The sequence below is a fragment of the Prunus persica genome, chromosome G8 (assembly GCF_000346465.2).
Source record: "Prunus persica cultivar Lovell chromosome G8, Prunus_persica_NCBIv2, whole genome shotgun sequence".
Classification (NCBI taxonomy): domain Eukaryota; kingdom Viridiplantae; phylum Streptophyta; class Magnoliopsida; order Rosales; family Rosaceae; genus Prunus; species Prunus persica.
Genome location: NC_034016.1, coordinates 12756884 through 12776160, shown reverse-complemented (window position 1 = coordinate 12776160; position 19277 = coordinate 12756884). Strand labels below are relative to the sequence as shown.

The 19277-nt window shown below is 37.3% G+C and overlaps 3 protein-coding genes and 2 pseudogenes across 3 annotated transcripts; 2 read left to right on the top strand and 3 right to left on the bottom strand.

The window, feature by feature from the left end:
* Nucleotides 1405-3504, bottom strand: LOC18766743 (universal stress protein PHOS32). The gene is made up of 5 exons (XM_007200286.2): nt 3042-3504; nt 2560-2639; nt 1972-2090; nt 1763-1839; nt 1405-1670 (listed from the first exon to the last, which is right to left on the bottom strand). Exons 1-5 carry the CDS (start codon nt 3262-3264, stop codon nt 1645-1647), a joined length of 525 nt encoding a protein of 174 aa, XP_007200348.1. The 5' UTR covers nt 3265-3504; the 3' UTR covers nt 1405-1644.
* Nucleotides 4018-9068, bottom strand: LOC18768235 (annotated as a pseudogene).
* LOC18766414 (laccase-11) lies at nt 11710-14318 on the top strand. The gene is made up of 6 exons (XM_007200154.2): nt 11710-11900; nt 11985-12136; nt 12233-12477; nt 12573-12701; nt 12937-13860; nt 13991-14318. Exons 1-6 carry the CDS (start codon nt 11790-11792, stop codon nt 14119-14121), a joined length of 1692 nt encoding a protein of 563 aa, XP_007200216.1. The 5' UTR covers nt 11710-11789; the 3' UTR covers nt 14122-14318.
* Nucleotides 14450-16131, bottom strand: LOC18768663 (annotated as a pseudogene).
* On the top strand, nt 16103-16963 carry LOC18768139 (NAC transcription factor 56). Its single transcript, XM_007199070.1, has one exon. It carries the CDS (start codon nt 16103-16105, stop codon nt 16961-16963), a length of 861 nt encoding a protein of 286 aa, XP_007199132.1.

Below are 19277 nucleotides of genomic sequence, written 5' to 3'. Positions count from 1 at the left end.
AGAGAATCTAATGTATTTGGAAAAACATTGTGTAGCATTATCCCTTTCTATGTGGCTGATTCATAAAGCCAAGTTTGGGCATGGAATTTCTTTGAAATGCGAGGTTGGATCCAACTCAAAGAGATGATAAAACATCTTCCTCAATTACACCAGCTAGCCTACTTGGTTCATCCTCCCTCAATAGATGGTTATCAGAACATTGCAATAACGGGCCTAAACTAGCTACACGTATCAAGAACTTAATATAGAGTTTATTCGGTGATTTGGTTTCATGATCCAAATCGTTTATTTATTATATCCTTATCTAAATCGAGAATCATGTATATATCCAATTGCGACCAAAATTTATGAACATAGTTTTACCGATAAACATGGAGAATCATTATGATAATTAAATGGTTAAACGATTATTGATTTGATTTGGTATTATAGAAACACATTGTAAAATGAGGCCCATACATACATGATCTAAAGGCCCTAATTTAGATTGTCACTTTGTCTATATACCCAATTCAGTTGAGCAATGTAAAATATTCGCACGATGATGAATGGTGATAATTTAGACATTGAATACTTTTGGTATTCAATCTGAACGTGATGATGAATTCACAGAAACATGAAAGTTGAAACGGCCATTGCCAAAAAAGATGCATGACAAGAAATTCAAGAATCGACCAATGAGAAATAATAGTGAGAAGGGGTGTGGTCAGTGGACCTGGCCACGTCCAGAGAAATAATCTCTTTCATTTTCTTTGCTCCACTTGGTGAGGGATGATTGATTTTGCCTCTTCCTTCTCTTGGGTCCACCTCAACTTTGTGTGAAAATTTTCCCTTCCAAGGAATAACAGCTAAAACCTACAAAGATTCTTTCCGCAGATTGCAAAAATTGGTGCAGCTCTAAAAATTTGTTTGAGGTAGCCAGAGCTCCTAAGTTTGTGTCTTTTTCTTGCTAAAAGAATCCAAAATGGTTACCAGATGACCCTAACAATTTATGGGTAGGTTTTGACGGGTGGCTAAGGATCAGAAACTGTGAACCCTGAACAAGCTGGTGAAAGAAACATCTTGCTCAAGGATGAAAATATCAGCCGTTACGCTATATCGGCCAATATCGATATTTCTAGGTATCGACACAGGGGTAAGCCTATTTCTTACCTAAATAAATCATTCAATACTCTTAACACATACACACATTGCAAACTCAAAACTACAAGAATATAAGAGGCCATCTTTGAAAGTTTTTTTTATTTGGTTAAGAACTCTTGTTGAGAGTTGAAAGGTCCAAGTGAAGGTTCAGAATATAGAGTCTATAGACTGATAAAGGAGCTATGCATTCTGACCAATTCATCCACATAACGTTACTCACATTGTTCCATCAATTGAGATTAACAAAGCAATCAGCAATGAGGCAAAACTTGGGCAAAACTCAAATAATCAGAGATCTTAATCAATTCCTGCAGCTTAACATATACTATGAATTTTGAACATTTCATCCACATAAACTATTAATGGTAAGACTTGGCCAATTGATTCTTACAACCCCTCCAAGTTCGAATTACTACATACGCAAGCTACTAAAGTACGAATAGAAATTGCACAACATTAATCAGGACAGAACTGTTCTATACATACCATGAGTTCCACTAGCTAGATCAATGACTCGTCTCCAGCTTCTGCCAATTCAAGAAACAGATATTATATGTTTCAATTCTCTAAATCCATTGAAGCTCAAGGTTCCAATCATATATAAGATGGGAAGTTATACCTTTCCCTGGAACGATTACAACAGGAGCTGATTTACAGTTGTGCATGCAATACTCGCTGACACTTCCCTGTAGTACACTGCAGAAATCCCAGAATAAATTTGAGTAAGTGATCTGTGTTTGAGAGAGAGAGAGAGGGACCTTTGACTGAAATAGTTGAAATAAATGGGAGGAAATGGAAAGGCCAAGAAAGAGAGAGAGAGAGAGAGACCTTTGAATGAAGCCTCTGCCTCTGGTACCCAGGATAACAGCTGCAGGCTTTACACGCTCTGCTTCCTTGCAAATTACCTTACCTGGATCTCCTTGCACAATTCGTGCAATCGTCCTCACCTATTCCCATAGAGATTGTTCAAAATTTAAACATAAAACGATCCAAGGAAAGTAAATAATCTGAAGTTGGTTATCATGAATTTGTGTGTGTAATATATTCTACCACACAACTCCCATTCACGAGATTTGAACTCAAGAATTCCTCAATCAAAGGTGGAGACTAAATTCTACTAAACCTAATGATCATTGACTATGTTGGGGTTATCCAAAATAATTGCAGTAAATTAAGCTTATACATCAGAATGACAATTATATACCTAGTGCAGGCAAACCATTGAACTAATTCAATGCTGCAAATGACTGCACAAGGTGCCAAGTTTACTTGATGATCAAAAGTTGTATAAATGTGATTTAATGTGCAGGTTATGCCCTAAATTACATCATTCGCAACTGATATAAAATTAGACATGGCTAATAATGTTCCAAACACAAGAGTTAATGCTCAAGTGCAAACATTAATTATACTCACCATGGCAACTTCAAATGCCTCAATTGCAAGCTTCTGCATCAGGACCTGGCTTGCATCGTAAACAATCTCGTTGGTCACACCTAAGTACGAAAATAAGAAGAGATTTGCTTAGGCTAATCGCTTACCCGTTACATGAGGAAATCAAACATGAGCCCCACTGTGAGACTCACATGCATCTACGTCTAAAAAAACAAACCATAAACTGGGGCACGTCTTACGGGGACCTCACCTCATGGTTGAGTGTGACCCCGAAAAACGGGTCGCACTCCACGAGGTCCCATGGGACTTGCCCCACCGAAAGAACTTCTCCTATGAATGACAATAGCATATGTCACAAAGATGATACCCAAAAAAAAAAACCCACAAAAACTAAACCACTCATATCACAAAATTCTAAGATTAAAATTCATAAGGATACTAAAAAAGAAAACAGAAAACACAGAGCAAGATCAAAAAACATGTAAGTGAATGAATGAATTAACTGGAAACAGCATGAATAAGATGGATGGTATCAGCAAGCCTGCAAAAGTGAATAAGGGCCCAATCGAAAGCGTGCTTGCTGTTGGGCCCATGATCCACAGCGATGACTATGTCACGGCCACGCCTTCTCTCCGCCGTCTCCCTCTCAAGCTCTGCGATCGACGCCAGCTTCACTTCTCGCCAGCTGTAAACTTCTTCGTCTTCCTTCACCACCTCCAATGACATCACAAACTGTATTTCAAATTCAAATTTCAAGCAAGAGAAGGACTAATTTTTAGTGATCTGGGTTTCTGAGGATTTTCAGATTGGTGTAGATTTTGATTGTTTTGGGGGCCTTTGAGGAGTTGGTGGTCGATGAGCCGCGGTTTTGGTGCCAGCTGATAGGGGGACTACATGTGTGGGTTCCATTTCTTTGCTTGCGTAGTTGGATTGTGTACGTGCACTTAATTTTCTTTGCTCCTTTTTCGCTTGCAAACGTGGGTTAGCAAACGTGAGTGAATTCGTTTCCTTTAAATTTCGTTTAGTAAAAAATTAGATTAATGTAATGTAGTTTAGATATTATCGCTTATATATAATTAAAAAATTGAGAATTTATAAAAAAAAAATAGCCAAAACTTGACTCCTAATTTAAAAAATGTCAGTTTTTGTAAAACATTTCAAAAATAGCAAAAAAACTCACTTAAATAGACATAAATACCCTCCAATTTAAAACCAACATAAATCTAAAAAAGAAAACCCTATTAGATTGGGCATCTTTGTACGTAGAGTTTGTTACGTATTGTTGCCATAGTCAAACGGTGAAGTCCAGTTCTTCCTTGGTTCTTCGTTCAATTTCTTCATTTATTCTTCATACTATATTTATAAAATTTCAATTATGGTTTTGCTGACTTAATGTAGATCATTTTATTGAATTTTTTGTTCTATAGACTATCTAAATTAGTGGCTTTTTGAAGAATTAAAGTTATGTGAAATAAATTATTTTTTTTTGGGTGAGAGGAGGAAATTATACTTATGCATTGATTCAATCATTTTCTAAATTTTTGGTTCTAAATACCTTTTTTTTTTGCCAAATAAATGCAGACATTTTATTTGGAGACAAATGGGAGAGAAGAAGATGAGAAGAATAAGAATAGAGATATGCAGGAGAAGAAGAAAAGGGAGAGAGAGAGATGGAGAGAAGAAGAAAGAAAAAAAGAAAAGGAAAAGAGAGGGAGTGATGCTGGAGACAAACGGAAGAAGGAAAAAAAAAGAAAAAAAAGAAATAGAGGTGATTGGAAAAGTGTTTGGAGGAAATATTTCAAAGTTTTATTTAATAAGGTTTCTTTTTTAGGATTATGTAAGTTCTAAATTTGAGGGCATTTGTGTCTATTTATGTGAGTTGTCTGCTATATTTGAAATTGTTTACAAAAACTGACATTTATATCAGAATAAGGGGATTTCAATTCCAATACAAAAAATTTATAAATGAAAATTATATTCCAAGTCCGAAAAAATTGATGAGATTCAGATGGCTTTTAATGATTTTTGGTTTGAGTTTAGGCAAATTTAGTTGGCTTGTAAAAAGAATGTTAGCTTTCTATCACCCTTGCCCATATGGTTCAACTCCAAAAAATGGGCTTAGGTTTGGTGCCAATGAGCAACCCAAAACCTCCATCCAACCCACAGAATAAGCCATGATTATTTTGAGGCTTTGGTCCAACTAAGCTTGTCGGCGTTACTAGAATTGCAAGGATGCACGTTGCACATGTTCTTCATGGTTAGCCCGTATTGTAGCAGTGAAAGATGTGAAACCCAATTACATCTTTCTCACAGAAGATTTCCATTAGAACTTAATTTTAGCATGACAATTGATTAAATTCTAGATTAGCTCTTCTTGAAGATTAAATTCTGTTCACAATTTGATTTGAACACTAACCTTATCATATTCATAATTCATCAAACACATTTCCAAGTTCAAACATTAAAACGCCCTTGTGATTTCTGCCTGCCCCAATTGGGTTATCACCCAGAAAAAATAAACACATAAAAAAAAAGAAAAAAGAAATCAAAAGAAAGTAGGGAAGTTTGAGCTCAGAGGCAAAACTGAAACTTGAAAAAGACTCATCCAAACAAGAAGAAAACGAACAGAGAGTATAAAATGAAGGAAAGGGTGCTCAGAAAGATTATGAATGGATGAGATAGTTTCTCCTCATATCAATATCAGATTAACGAGATTATATATTTCTCATCATCATCGCACCTGCCTTCCCCAACATCAAAACAAAACTATACAATTACAGACAGACGCACACAAACACAGAGATTAGGGTTTGTGGTCACTTGGACAGAGGAGGAGAGGGAGGAGGGGAATAAGAAGAGGGGTAGGCTGCAGGATTAGGTTTTCCATATTTATAGCCAAGAGTAAGAGGGAACAATGCCCTTCCATCGGGGCCCAACTAGGATTTTTTGAATCCAAAGGCCCAACAAGGAATTGGAAATAGGACCATTCTTTCAATTTTCTTTTGGGCTAGTTTCGCTGGACTTCTTTTACCAACAAAGGCTGATGATGTTCAAACCTCATTTCTCGTTATGGCCCAATGAGACTGTAACGAGGGGTTACAATATATTCATACGAAATTCGAAGCTCGATCAACATACGTGGATAAAACGATGATTTATAGTTGAGGTATGCTAGAAATGCAAATTATAAGTTTTAGTTTCATTATGTTCTCAACATCTAGTTTTTTCAGTAAGGATGCTCTGACTGTCTACGTACTCCATAGCTATGTAGTGGGTTTTTTATTTTTTATTTTTTTGGAGATCTTTGTTCCATTACAATTTATTTGTTCATGCACTCAGCCATCTCATTTTTGAAGTTGAAATCCACAAACAAAGCATCAATATTTATCTCATATATTCAATCTGCAGTCCATCAATTATTGTGTAAGTGCAAGATTTAGTCCTTGGTATCAATGTCACCCAAATGCTCTCATCGCTATCTGCCTCCAAATCTTCTAGTACTTCTGAGATCCCCAACTTGAGATTGGTTTTTCCATTAGCATCCCTCTTGCCGTGAGGTATGTGAACAAAGGTTCCTACAAATTCACTGAAACTTGGGCTAACTATACTCTCATCCACTAAATTTATATAGACATCAAATTTAACGTACTCATCACTTTGGACATCAATTCCATGAACAACCAAGACCTCTTCCTCTTCTTCTTTTGCTTGCTTTCTTCTATTGTATTTCAACCTTTGCACCTTTACTGTTATGTAGCTGTCAAGATTTCGACCGCTCGATCCAAACTCTGTTGATAATATGCGCTCACGCGGCGATTGTAATATGGTTTTGTTTTCTCTTAGTTTCAGAGCTTGCATGTCCATTTTGGATGGAATATATAAGGCTTTGGACGCATATTCAGCCATGGAAGATCAGCCTCCTCATAAACAGACCGAAGCTTCGCGGTATTGAGAACATCACGAACATAAATTCTCACAAGCTGAGAATTCTGATCATGGAAGTAGAAAGAAAAGTTGAGCCAATCAGGATCCACATTGTGCAAGTCAAATTTGTGAACCCCGCTCCAAACCTCCCAAAGACGGTCTATGTTTGCGTGGTGTGCGTAGAACGTAGGGTCCCGAGCTGCTGAGTAGAATGCTCCCATGTCTTCCCTTTTAGGCTGGAAATTGCTGCCAACCCATTTATGCAGTGTGTTGTGAGGGGCACGCTCTACGGTGCCTGGTCCATCACAAACACCTCCCTCATCCCATGAACAGCTCTGGCTTCTTTGCACCGGATACAACCTGCTTATACATCAATGCCAGGTTCAATATCATTGTCTTCAAGGAAGTTCAAATCGCAAACTTTTGGTGGGAAGTGCGAAAAATCACGCTGATCATTGAAAAAAGGATCATTCATGTACCACCCAGGAAGTGTCATTGCATCAGGGGAGTCTCAATTCCAAAATGGCAGAGCAAATGCGTCATCCCTATGAGGCTTCCGACTATTCGTTTGTGGAAATGGAGCATCATGCGGTGCCAAGGGAAGAAAAACCATGTCCTATGGATATCAATAGAAAGATTGGAATGTGGCTGGTCATATGCACCGGTGCAATAGAGACAATGTATATTGGCTTGACGACTAAAACTCCGAGGGTCACTGTCTGCCAAGGACTTCGTGATGGTTAAGGCTCTTTTATACTTAGCAACATAATCATCATCAACATGATGGGCAGGCCTTCGAATTCGCAAATGAGTCGAGGCATCCAGAAATTGAAAATCAATGATGGCCTCTTCTCCGCACTTTCTGGAGGGCGGCAATGGACAAGGAGATCAGGCCGACCATAAGATGAGTTGCAAGTTGCAACTAGATAAGTTGGGACTCACAAACAGGTCCTGAATGTGATCTCCATTGACCTTGTAGTTTCCAGAAGGGTATATTGAGTCATCTCCTCCTAATATGCCTAAGATTTTGTCCACAAATTCCCTGGAAACATTAGAGGCCGTAAGTGGTATTGCCAATGCCAGAGACTGATGATCAGAACAGTGCTTTGTTTAATTACATGATGGAACATAGATTAAATTAGATTAAGGATTAATGACATTTTACTCCCTTCAGGTTTGAGGGCATTATTAACATGGGCCACGATGTTTTAATTTAATCAATTTGCACCCTAATGCACTGGTTGACTCAAGAAATTTTTAGCGGATGTGCAATTTTGAAAGGCTAAAAACTCTTTGTGGATTGAATGTCTAAAGCTTTTTACCTAAATTGACTTTAGGTTCTTTAATGTATTCGTATCATACATGAAAAATTGTTTTATGTAAAATTATTGACTAAGTATGAAAAATGATTTTTCGAAATAATCATTTTCTCAAAATAATTTTTAGTGGCTTTTATTTCTTACACATCAAATAAGAAAACTTGATTTTATGGGATTTTATTATGAAGTATATATTGACTTAATGAGCCATTATTTTTTTAAAACTGATTTTTCATATTTTGATTTGGTGGGAATTTAATTTTCTATTATTTTTATTTGAATCCAAATAAGGGGTACTTTCTTATTTACATTGTAAACTTAAGTAAATGGAGTTCATTTACTTAAATGTTGAAAATGGAAATAAAGTAATCTGTGCAGCATCACCAGCTGAATAAAAGGGCAATTTGAAGCACCTACAGTAGTTTTTCCTGTAAGAGAAGGTGCAGTTGCACCTCCTTGCGCCTTAATAGGTCCACCACTACCCTAATGTTTAAAATTCGACCAATTTACACCCTCTGTTAGTACTTAGTTTGACTGTTTGATGATCTTCAGTTAAATTAACCATGGACTTTGTCATTGATGTTACAAATAAAGCTACCATTTGTTCTATTTGACCAAACTAGGTTGTACAGCTGCAAACAGCTACTACAGAAAGAATCAAAGAAACAAAATCCCTCAAAACAGGCTACACACAGAGGCAGACCTAGTAAAGAGAAAAAGTAAATTTAGGTTTTAGCCACAAATTTTTTTTCACTTTTGGAAAAAGCCAAAGCTTTTTCAAAAAAGACAGAAAAACCTCTCAACTTTAAAACCAAAGACATGCAAATGTAAAGAATTCCTTAGGAAATCCAAAAATAAATAAGGACAATTTTGTCTATTTTGGCTTCTTTTAAAAAATTCCTCTCTCTTTTGGCCTTTTTCAAAGTCTCCCCAAAGAAAAAAGACCACCCAGGTACAACCAACTATTACACAACTTTTAAGATCATTGTTAATTAGACATATAGACCAAGCCAATACAACGATGAACCCATTTCTAAATTTAAAAAATAATAATAATAATAATAATAATAATTCCTGTTAGGCCATTCCTTTCCTGAATTCCTATGTTTTTATTGTCTAGGCTCCATTTCAGTGGTTATAAATGAACAACTAAATCCAAATAGTAAAAGCAGATTGCAAATGCATACCATACCATGGTTTATTAGGATTCTGCAGGATTAGAAGAGTGAAAGGCACTACAGCAAAGATGAACAAGGTTATAGTAAAACCCCATTTCTCTGCTTCCATGGCTTGCCAAGTTCCCAAACAGCTAGCAAATCTAACACTGCCCCTCTCTCTCAACCTGCACCCAGAAATGAGTTATAACAAAGATAAATGCAGACTTCTGCAATAAACTAACATTGAAAAACCTTGTATCATAAAAAATACCCAACTGTTAATGTGCACTATCTCTATGCATATGATGAATGACTGAGTGCATGAACAAATGAATCTCACCTTCATGAGTCTCCTCTTGACATGCCTTTGCTCCCAGTCCTGACTGCTGATACTTCTACAGAAACGAGAGGCCTTGGAAATGAAAATTCTACAAAGATTATATTATTATAGCACATTGTGTACCGTTTCTTTAATAGAGGTGAGATTTACTTGTGTTTGTAGACCCTACCCTTAATAAAGAGTTAACACAATGTAATACAATAATATGATTTCTCTAATATTTACTGGCTGAAAATACAACCATGTCAGTTGCATTCTTTAATTTCTTTGAGGCATTTTATCGAGCATGTTACCCAGAAGAGGACCAACATGTGTTAATAATAGTCTAGTACACATTAATAAATGTGGCTAAAAGCCATTGCATACATGTTGCTTTCGGCTTTGATTTTGATATCTGATGTTTGTGAGTTGAAATGAGATAGGTTTCGAATATACATTCATTACATATATATTTTTTTGGATACACCATTACATTTCTCTTTTGATATCTTAGTTGGGTTTGATCTTCAAACAAGCAAGACAATGCATGGCAATGCAAAAATCCAAAAATACTAAATGCTTGAGAAGTGTAAACGTGGCTTAATTTATGTCACACGACATGTATACTTGCTTTAGTGTTACGGCCCAATTTCTAAAGTAAAGTCACATTTTCCTATAAAAAACCAAAAAACCAAAAAAATAAATAATAGTTAAGTCACATTTCCAACAAAAAAAGCCACGTGGTGTATATTTATGGGGCCCACTGGCCTAAGTGACTTAAAAGCCCATATCTCATCAAATAAAAAGCAAAGTAAGATTGCAGCCTTAAACAAAGTGATTAGGGTCTCATCTAAGTAGGGGTGGGGTCGGTCTGGGTTGGTTCGGTTTTAGATTCAATCTAAACATCAAACCGTAAGCCTCGATTTGGTTGTTTTGAAAATCGAAATCAAATCATAATTGATGAAAATCGACCACTTCGATTAACCAGACTTGGTGGGTTGGTTTGGTTTGGTTTGGATTTTTTGGCTTTCTGAGAGAGAGAGAGAAGAAGAAGAAGAAAAAATGGAGGGAGAGATGGAGAAGAAGAAGAAGAAGAGGAGGAGAAAAAGAAGAGAGAGAGGAGAAGAAGAAGAAGGAAAAAAAAGAGGGAGATGGGGAGAGGGAGTGAAGACAGACTGATAAAGACAAGACAAATAGAGAGATGGAGAGAGAAAAAAAAGAAAAGATTGAAACTATGTATTATATATATATTTCTTATAATATTTTTTTAATATCATCGATTTGGTTTGGTTAAACCGTGGTTTTAAATATTATAAATTGTACACCAAACCATATATTTTGGTTTAGTTTGGTTTGGTTTGGGTTCAAACCGATGATCAAAAAAAGATTGAAAAAAAAAAAAACCAAACTAACCCAAACCATCGGTTTGGTTTGGGTGGTTTGACCGGGTTACCGATTTGAATGCCCAGCCCTACATCCACGAGTCATATATAAGCCTTTACTATAGAATTCTTGGAAAGAGGTTTAATCTAATAGAAAAATGACTTTTATTTGCAAACTAATAATTTTTTTTATAAAAAAAAAAGAAAAGAAAGGAAAATAGTATAGCCTAAAGATCATCCAATAAGAAGATAGTGAAAATCAATTGACCAAACCAAGATATTTTTCAATTTACAACTACAGGCACCTAATCAAATTGAACAAATAAAGTTACTCTAGCTTTTGGTGATCAATACCATTTTAGATGGCATTGCAAAGCTTTTGTCCTCAATAAGCAGTGACCACCAGATACTGACTAAACAGTTGGACCCAAAGCTTAGAAGCAAGGTTTTTCTTGTTTTCCCTTACCATATCGTTAAAGAATTATAAATTATAAATAGATAAATGAAAGTTTTTGCTCATAAGATTTCATTTTTCTAATGATCGAAAGTGACAATTTAGCAACATAATGTGCTAGGCTACTTAGACAACAGAAAATAAGCTATTCAAATAGAGATAACTTATTTGAAATTAAATTAAACCTTCATTTCATAATCTTTCTAACAAAACTCTAAACACTAAATGCTAAATCCTGTTTTAAACAAACAAATCCAGATACAATGTCAACAATGGTACGCCAAAAAAGAAAAAAATATAAGGCCCAAAGGTACACGTGAACAGAAAAAAAACCCTTGATGCCAACCATTTTCCTTGAAGGTAAAGTTGAGAGATCCACATTTAGGTTTCAAGTAGCTCTCTTAATTATACTTGTATTTTCCTAAACAATTAAAAATACGAGATTAAGTTCTTCAGCTACTCTGTTTGCCTTTTCAAGTTGGCTTTACACTAAAAGTCCCCATCTGTATTTTGCTTCAAAGCTTTCATGTACAACCTCTACCTAATGTTGACAATACCAACTCCATCTTACATAAACAAACTGATGGTTTATTTTAGATTTTGGGCACAGCCATATAAAACCATTAGAACCTGACTTGCTACCATGTCTCATCCCTACAAACTTGCCATTGTATAGAAACGATTCGGTCACGAAAAATGGCAAAAACCAACAGTTTCTGCTGGGGTTCTTCTGCACTTCTCTTCTTATGCTTAGTTGGGTTCTTTTCCACTCCGGCAAAAGCCGCTTTGAAGACATACCAATTCGATGTAAGCATTTCAAAATGGCAGACTTAAATTGCATGCATTTCATATACCTGGTTATTATTGATCTGTTCCAAAAATTATTTTCAGGTTCAAGTGAAGAATGTGAGCAGGTTGTGCCATTCTAAGCCAATTGTTACAGTAAATGGGATGTTCCCTGGACCTACAGTTTATGCTAGAGAAGGAGATACACTTCTTGTCAATGTTACCAACCATGCAAAATACAATATGTCAATTCATTGGTAGGAAATTTATATTCGAATTCATATGATTATGCGAGCATAAAATTAAAATGAACATTTGGGTTTATTAATGTCACATTTTGATTGAATTTTCAGGCATGGATTAAAGCAATATAGAAATGGGTGGGCAGATGGGCCTGCCTATATCACACAATGTCCTATCAAGACAGGACATAGTTACACCTACAATATCACTATAACAGGGCAAAGAGGAACTCTATGGTGGCATGCACATATTTTCTGGCTAAGAGCCACTGTGTATGGAGCAATTGTCATCTTGCCTAAACAAGGGACTGGTTTTCCATTTCTTCAGCCATACAAGGAGGCTAATATTGTCTTAGGCGAGTTGGTGCAACTATAAGATTTGTAACTATATACAGAATTTTTTTTTAGTTTATGCAGAAAATGATTGTATTGTTTCTTGTGAATGGTGTAGGAGAATGGTGGAATAACGACGTCGAAGAGGTTGTTAAACAAGGAAACAAACTGGGATTGCCACCAAATATGTCAGATGCACACACCATCAATGGGAAGCCAGGGCCTCTCTTTCCATGTTCTGAAAAACGTAAGCCACTGCCTTCTGTAGAAAAGTTCTTGCCTACAATGAGTTTATACAATGCACATGGTGGACGTGCAACTAGTTATTGTGAGAGCTACGTTGTATATACTCATTGTATGCGAGAACTTTTCCCATCTATGACACTAGATGTTCTGAGACCACTTTTGTTTTATGGCACTGCCATTTGGACGTCAAAAATGAGACTTTGCATTCTCATCCTTTCTTCTTTTTGCTATCTCAGATACCTATGCATTGGAGGTTGAACAGGGAAAGACGTACCTGCTACGAATCATCAATGCTGCACTCAATGATGAGCTATTCTTTGCTATTGCTGGTCACAACTTGACAGTGGTAGAAATTGATGCAGTATATACCAAACCATTCATATCTCAAGCACTATTAATAGCACCAGGCCAGACCACGAATGTTCTCATTCAGGCCAACCAAGCGCCTGGAAGATATTTCATGGCGTCCAGGCCATTCATGGACGCACCGGTTTCCATTGACAACAAAACTGCCACTGGAATACTGCAGTACAAAGGCATCCCAAATACTGTGCAGCCAGTTCTTCCCCAACTTCCGGCACTCAATGACACAGCTTTTGCATTGAGCTTCAATGCCAAGCTAAGAAGTTTAAACACAGCACAGTTCCCGGCCAGTGTACCTCTTAAAGTTGATCGACATCTCTTTTACACGATTGGGTTGGGAATTAACCAATGCACCACTTGCCTCAATGGAACACAGCTCACTGCTTCTTTAAACAATATCACATTTGTGATGCCCCAAATTGGGCTGCTTCAAGCTCATTATTTCAACACCAAGGGAGTATTTACCACAGATTTCCCAGACCGCCCTCCAACACCTTTCAATTACACTGGTGCACCACTCAATGCAAACCTTGGCACTAAAATCGGCACCCGGCTTAGCAAACTTGCCTTCAATTCAACAGTGGAGTTGGTGCTGCAAGACACCAATCTTCTCACAGTGGAGTCCCATCCTTTCCACCTTCATGGTTACAATTTCTTTGTTGTTGGGACCGGAGTTGGGAACTTCGACCCTAAAAAGGACCCGGCAAAGTATAACTTGGTGGATCCTCCCGAAAGAAACACAATTGCAGTTCCTACAGGTGGTTGGGTTGCCATAAGGTTCAGGGCTGATAATCCAGGTAAACACATCAAACTAACCAAATAGCATGCTACATTAAACTTCAAAGTTACTAATTAAGCAAGAATAATCTCTCTTCTTTATTTTTAGATATTTCACTAATATTTTGAACGATATTTGATCATCTTTAGGTGTCTGGTTCATGCACTGTCATTTGGAGCTCCATACCAGCTGGGGTTTGAAGACTGCATTCGTGGTGGAAAATGGGAAAGACTCAGATCACTCTATCTTGCCTCCACCTACAGACCTTCCGCCTTGTTAGTTCCTCGAACCGCAGTGGAGTACTTCTTGAGGAACACAAACCATTGTTTGTTTTGAGCCTTTTGGCTGATAATTCCTTGCAAACAATCCTGCAAAATGCAGGAGTTGTGAAAGCAAAATTCTTGTTTAAGACCCAATAAAAAGGTGTAATGTGTATCGAATTCTTCTAAATGCTAATTTGAACGCTTTTTCATGCAACAGATTTCTGGGGTGACATTGGCCCCAAATTTTTAGGTTTAATCTACCAGAGCTTAAAAAGACCTGCATTAAACATATCTGGGGAATAATTCTAACAAGCTGAAGCTCTGATAACAAAAGAGCAAAATAGTTCTGCATTCTAGATGACAAATGTAATGAAAGCAACCATTGATTCCGCCAGCCAGTATAGTCAACTCCAGTATATTATTCACAGACCAAAACTCCACTACAGCACAACAAAAACAGCCACATCCAGGATGAACTTTGATCTCTACGATTTCAAGAAGCTAAGATGGAAATCAGGCATACCAGCAACACAATCAACACCAAAGCCCCAATCCAACAAACCCATCTTCCTCTTCTCTGCTTCATCTGCTGAGCAGAATAAAGAGCATTGGTTCCACCATGAATGTAAGCCCCAGCATCAGCCACATTCTTTTCACTATCATCCATTCGTTCCCCTTGCTTTACAACCATCACTACCATGTCCAGGAAAACTTGATGGAGTTCTGTCAAGCTTCTCTGCAAGTCCTTCAAGGCCTCATGCCTTTCCGGATTCTCCATTGCCAACTCAGCCTTCCCCTCAAAAACTTTGACCTTCCCATTTACTTTCCAAAATCATCTATCAATCACTTCCTCGCTTCCTCTCCTGTGGCATTATAATACCTCCTCTTGAGACCTTCTTTGTGCTCTTGAACGATCTGTTCTCTCAAGGACTGAAAATCATTCATCATATCTCTCAGCTTAATTCTCAAACCAGTAGTCACCCAAATCCTCATTCGATCAACAGGGCTGCCTTCCTTGTACTCAACTGATATACATTTCGATTAGCCACATGCGTTCAAGCGACTCCAATCTTTCTTTGATGCCTTTTGCTTTCCTCAGAATAGCTACCATGTCAGCCCTCAAAGAACTTTAGCAGTGTGAGTAAACTTGGTTTCTTCATTCGGGTCCTGAAGATCAAGAAGAAGGTTTGTGAGGTTCTGTTCCATATCAGCCTTGATTGCGGTCACTTGTTTGAAAAATTGGGTGAGGTTCTGTTCATCAGTAGGGCCAAGTTTGCCCATTTCGAGGTCGGGTTCCGATTCAAGGTCTTTCATGGCCTGTTTCTTGAGGTCCACGTAACTGAGGATTTACTTGGTCATTAGATCATTCATCTCTGAGGCAATAACCAAATACCCACCTGAAAGAAACCTTCAGTTATTCAGCTTTACAGCTGTTTGGTTGCTAAGAAAATATCTTCCATAAAAAAACAAAGCAATTCAGTAATTTACCTGAGTATGGAAAAACAAAAACAGAAAAAGGAGAAGAAGGAAAAAACGAAAACGAAATTGAAAAAATTGAAAAAAGAAAACCCTGACTCTGAGAATTTTGGCGACTGAAGATTCAGGATCGACGAAATAACAATAATAGGGGAAGCAATGAACTTGACGTACAATTGAACATAACCAAAACCAATCTCCTTTTATTCAATTCAATTTGATTAAAAATTAAAAATTAAAATAATAAAGTACCAAAACTGCTCAGGCCAATCAAATTTTCTTTCAAATTAATACAAAATAAGAAAAAGACAAAAAAGAGTTTCCATGTTTCATCTGGAATTCTATTTCCTTACGCAGGAAGGAAACTAAAAAGAAACCCTAAACAGGCACTCCCTATAAATAGAATTCAGATTACGCACAAACAACGTCACTTGGTTTCTCTCTCTCCTCTCTTTCTCTTCTTAATTAGCAGCACCAAGGAAGCAAGCATTTCTCTTCTTAATTAGCAGCAGCAAGCAAGCAATGGCACATCATCATAATGTGCCGTTAGGTTTCCGTTTCCACCCCACTGATCAAGAGATTGTGGGTTCCTTTCTCCATACTTTGTTGGTTCAGAGAAAGCCTTTGATGCCGCCGTACAGCAACTTCATCCGTGCCTGCGATCTCTTCGGCAAAAAGTTAGAGCCTTCGGAGATTTGGAACAAGTACGGAGGGCCTCAACTTGTCGATCAAGACTTGTATTTCCTTTCCGGGCTCAACAAGTTAACCACGAAGCGCATGGATCGCAGCATTGGCCACGGCGGTACCTGGAGTGAAACTGAATCCTTCAAACTCATTGAGGACGACAATGGAAATCCGAACCCCATTGGCCGAAAACGAAAATTCCGCTATGAGAATAAAGGGTCCGAGGAGCACACATGGTGGTTACTGGATGAATATAGTCTTTTTGTTGGTCCCAAGAATGACTACAATGATCGTAGTTATGATTTCGATTTCGTGATTTGCCGAATGAGGAAGAACGATAGGGCCTCGAGTAAGGAAATAAATTTAATTCGTTCATCACGAGATCAAGTACAAAAGAAGAGGAGCACAAATAAAAAGATGAAAAAAGATGATCAAATGGGATCAACTGAAGAATCATCATCACATGTACAACAAGGCTACTCTCCTAGTATAACTGGTGGTGAACTTGTGGTCTCTTATGATAATGTTGATCCGATTGATCAGACATTCTTCGAGGACAATCCTATCTTCAACATTGAACAAATACTTTGTGAAACCAAAGTGGAGGATGCTTGCAGCCCAAGTAACTCTGAGAATGTTGATAACAGCTACTCTAAATGGACTGAATCATATATGGAAGAGCTCATGGCTTGTATCTAGGATATTAATTCTACAAGTGATATATAGCTGTAGATGAATATATTTGTACCACGATTTTGATCGGCTTTAGTTTCTCTTCTTAGTAGATACAAAATTTTCTTTAATTGTCTTTTTTTATTTTTTTGTTTAGATAAAAGTACTGAATTTATTTGTCCATTTACTCTAAATTGGTTAATTTGATCAAAAATTGGAGCTGCTCTCTTGAATTCTCCTTGCTAATTTTTTGTATGTTTAGATTTTCCTTTTAGTTTGCACAAACTAAAAGGGTATGCTGACAAAGAATTAGCAACGCAGCACCATCTTCCATTCTCAGAAATTAATTCCTCTGCATAAATACACCAGATGAAATGAAATGCGATATACAATAAGCGTCATTTTGAAGTTATGAAGGGATAAGGCTTAACCCCGAAAATCTTTACTTAAAAGCAAGAAACCAAACTGCACCAGCCAAACCAAGTCTGTCAAAATATTTGAAACTGAGTTTTGTTTCGAAAATAGTGCTTAAACATTACTAGGAGAAATCTCTACGAGTAATAAAAGCCTAAGTTTGAGGTCAGGTGGAATTGAACAAATCAATAGTTTTTCAACCAAAAAGCAAGACAGTAAATTTCATGCTTACAAATATTGCCAAAAGTTAAACAATGTGCAAAATTTATAGCAACTACATATCCAGCAACTGCTTTTACTCCTCTCTTGTGAGACTTATCATGCAATTTAACAAAATCAACATAAAATTATGTTTGGAACCATTTACTAAGATTTCTGGAACCTTGCTTTTCACCATCAGTTTGGACGGAGCTCCGTTGCGAGTAGTTGGATCTATATTGTTCAATCAGCGTGTCGAGTTTATCTGTAACATCCCTCCCTAATGGGTCCTTATTCTTCTTTGGCCTCTTTCTCCTAGTCACATTCTCCTCCCCCCCGCCCGCTGCCCACACCCCACCCCCCCCAAACCCCCCTACCTCTTTCTGCTCCTGCAGCGTCCTCTTATTAGGTTGCATAGTTGTGTCCTTCGGATGATCTTCCACCACCAGCCTTCCTGCCATCTTGATGATTGTTTGGTTCACGTTTTGAGCCTTCTGCCTTCTCTGTTGTTGATTGTCCTGATACCTTTGATGAGATCTTTTTTACCTTTCCAAATGGACCATTTTTCTGCCACTTAGAACCTCTCTGTCTTTCGGTGGCAGCTCCATCACTAAACTTATTTTCAACTTCGTCTTCTTTATTTGGTACTGAATCATCCAATTTTGGCTTTTCCCCTTTTTGTTTCGAGTTTTTGGACTTCTTGCTTGGATGAGTATCTGGTCTATTTGAGCCTTCATTTTGATGCACGTTTTCCCGATTACGATGAGCTGCACGCTGCTGTGCTTGTATCTTAGCATTTCGTATATTCAATTTTTTAACATTCTCAGGTGCAAACTCCACAATTGGGCGATGCTTAGGACCATCACCTTAAATTATAATACAATGGAGTTAATGCATTTGAATATATATATTTCCAACATAATAAGACTGAAATTGAGACCGCTGTTTACAGATTACCAATAATCAGCGTCATATGTCAATATGGATATTACACTTTTGAGGAATTAAATTACCAGGATTGTTGTTCAAAACTCTCAGGGCCACAAGTGCATGCTGATGCTCTGTAAACTCAACGAAGGCAGCTCCACGAGAAATTCTTTGCAACAAGCTTTCCTTTCTTCACATCCTCCAAGAACTTTATCTGCATTAACAATATCAATTACAAATAAGAGAAAGTTCCATACAAATATACACAGAAAAAGCCTCAAAGACGAGAACCATAAAACAAGAAAAGTCTATAAGCTTTTTTTAATAAAAATTTTGCTAAGAGAAATATAGTTGAACTAAAATGCAAATACACGTTACAGGGACCAAAAATTGAAGGATTAAATTACAAATGATTGTATTAATTGAAAAGAGATTTTGTCCAAATAAAATCATGTACGAATTGTATCGTGCTATGGTATCCCATGGAGGAGAGGGTATGTATATGCAGTATCTAGGGAAACAAAGAAATCAATAAACTTACATTTGGCGTTTCAACATATCACTAGCCGAAACCCCTTCTGCAGCTGGAGTTCCCTCAAGAATAAGACCTTCCTGTTAATGTTTTGAGGAAAGAAAATGCCAACCATTCAGGATAATCCATTACAGTAAGACAAAAGTTTGCTAAATGAGAATAGAGTTACAATAATGCCACAAGTACCATCTTCTGAAGCAAAAACAGCATTTTTTACAGTGACACTACCACACATCTGCTTTGAAAAGAGCCCAGTCAACAGCTATGGGT

Bases quoted from the DNA above. Each gene is read 5' to 3' on its own strand.
- LOC18766743 (XM_007200286.2), bottom strand. From the start codon at position 3,264: ATGTCATTGGAGGTGGTGAAGGAAGACGAAGAAGTTTACAGCTGGCGA. The intron at 1,840-1,971 runs GTCTCTCTCTCT...GGATTTCTGCAG, and splicing joins GGCAGAGGCTTCATTCAAAG to TGTACTACAGGGAAGTGTCA. The intron at 1,671-1,762 runs GTATAACTTCCC...TTGAATTGGCAG, and splicing joins TGTAATCGTTCCAGGGAAAG to AAGCTGGAGACGAGTCATTG.
- LOC18766414 (XM_007200154.2), top strand. From the start codon at position 11,790: ATGGCAAAAACCAACAGTTTCTGCTGGGGTTCTTCTGCACTTCTCTTC. The intron at 12,702-12,936 runs GTAAGCCACTGC...TTGCTATCTCAG, and splicing joins CTTTCCATGTTCTGAAAAAC to ATACCTATGCATTGGAGGTT. The intron at 13,861-13,990 runs GTAAACACATCA...GATCATCTTTAG, and splicing joins GTTCAGGGCTGATAATCCAG to GTGTCTGGTTCATGCACTGT.
- LOC18768139 (XM_007199070.1), top strand. From the start codon at position 16,103: ATGGCACATCATCATAATGTGCCGTTAGGTTTCCGTTTCCACCCCACT.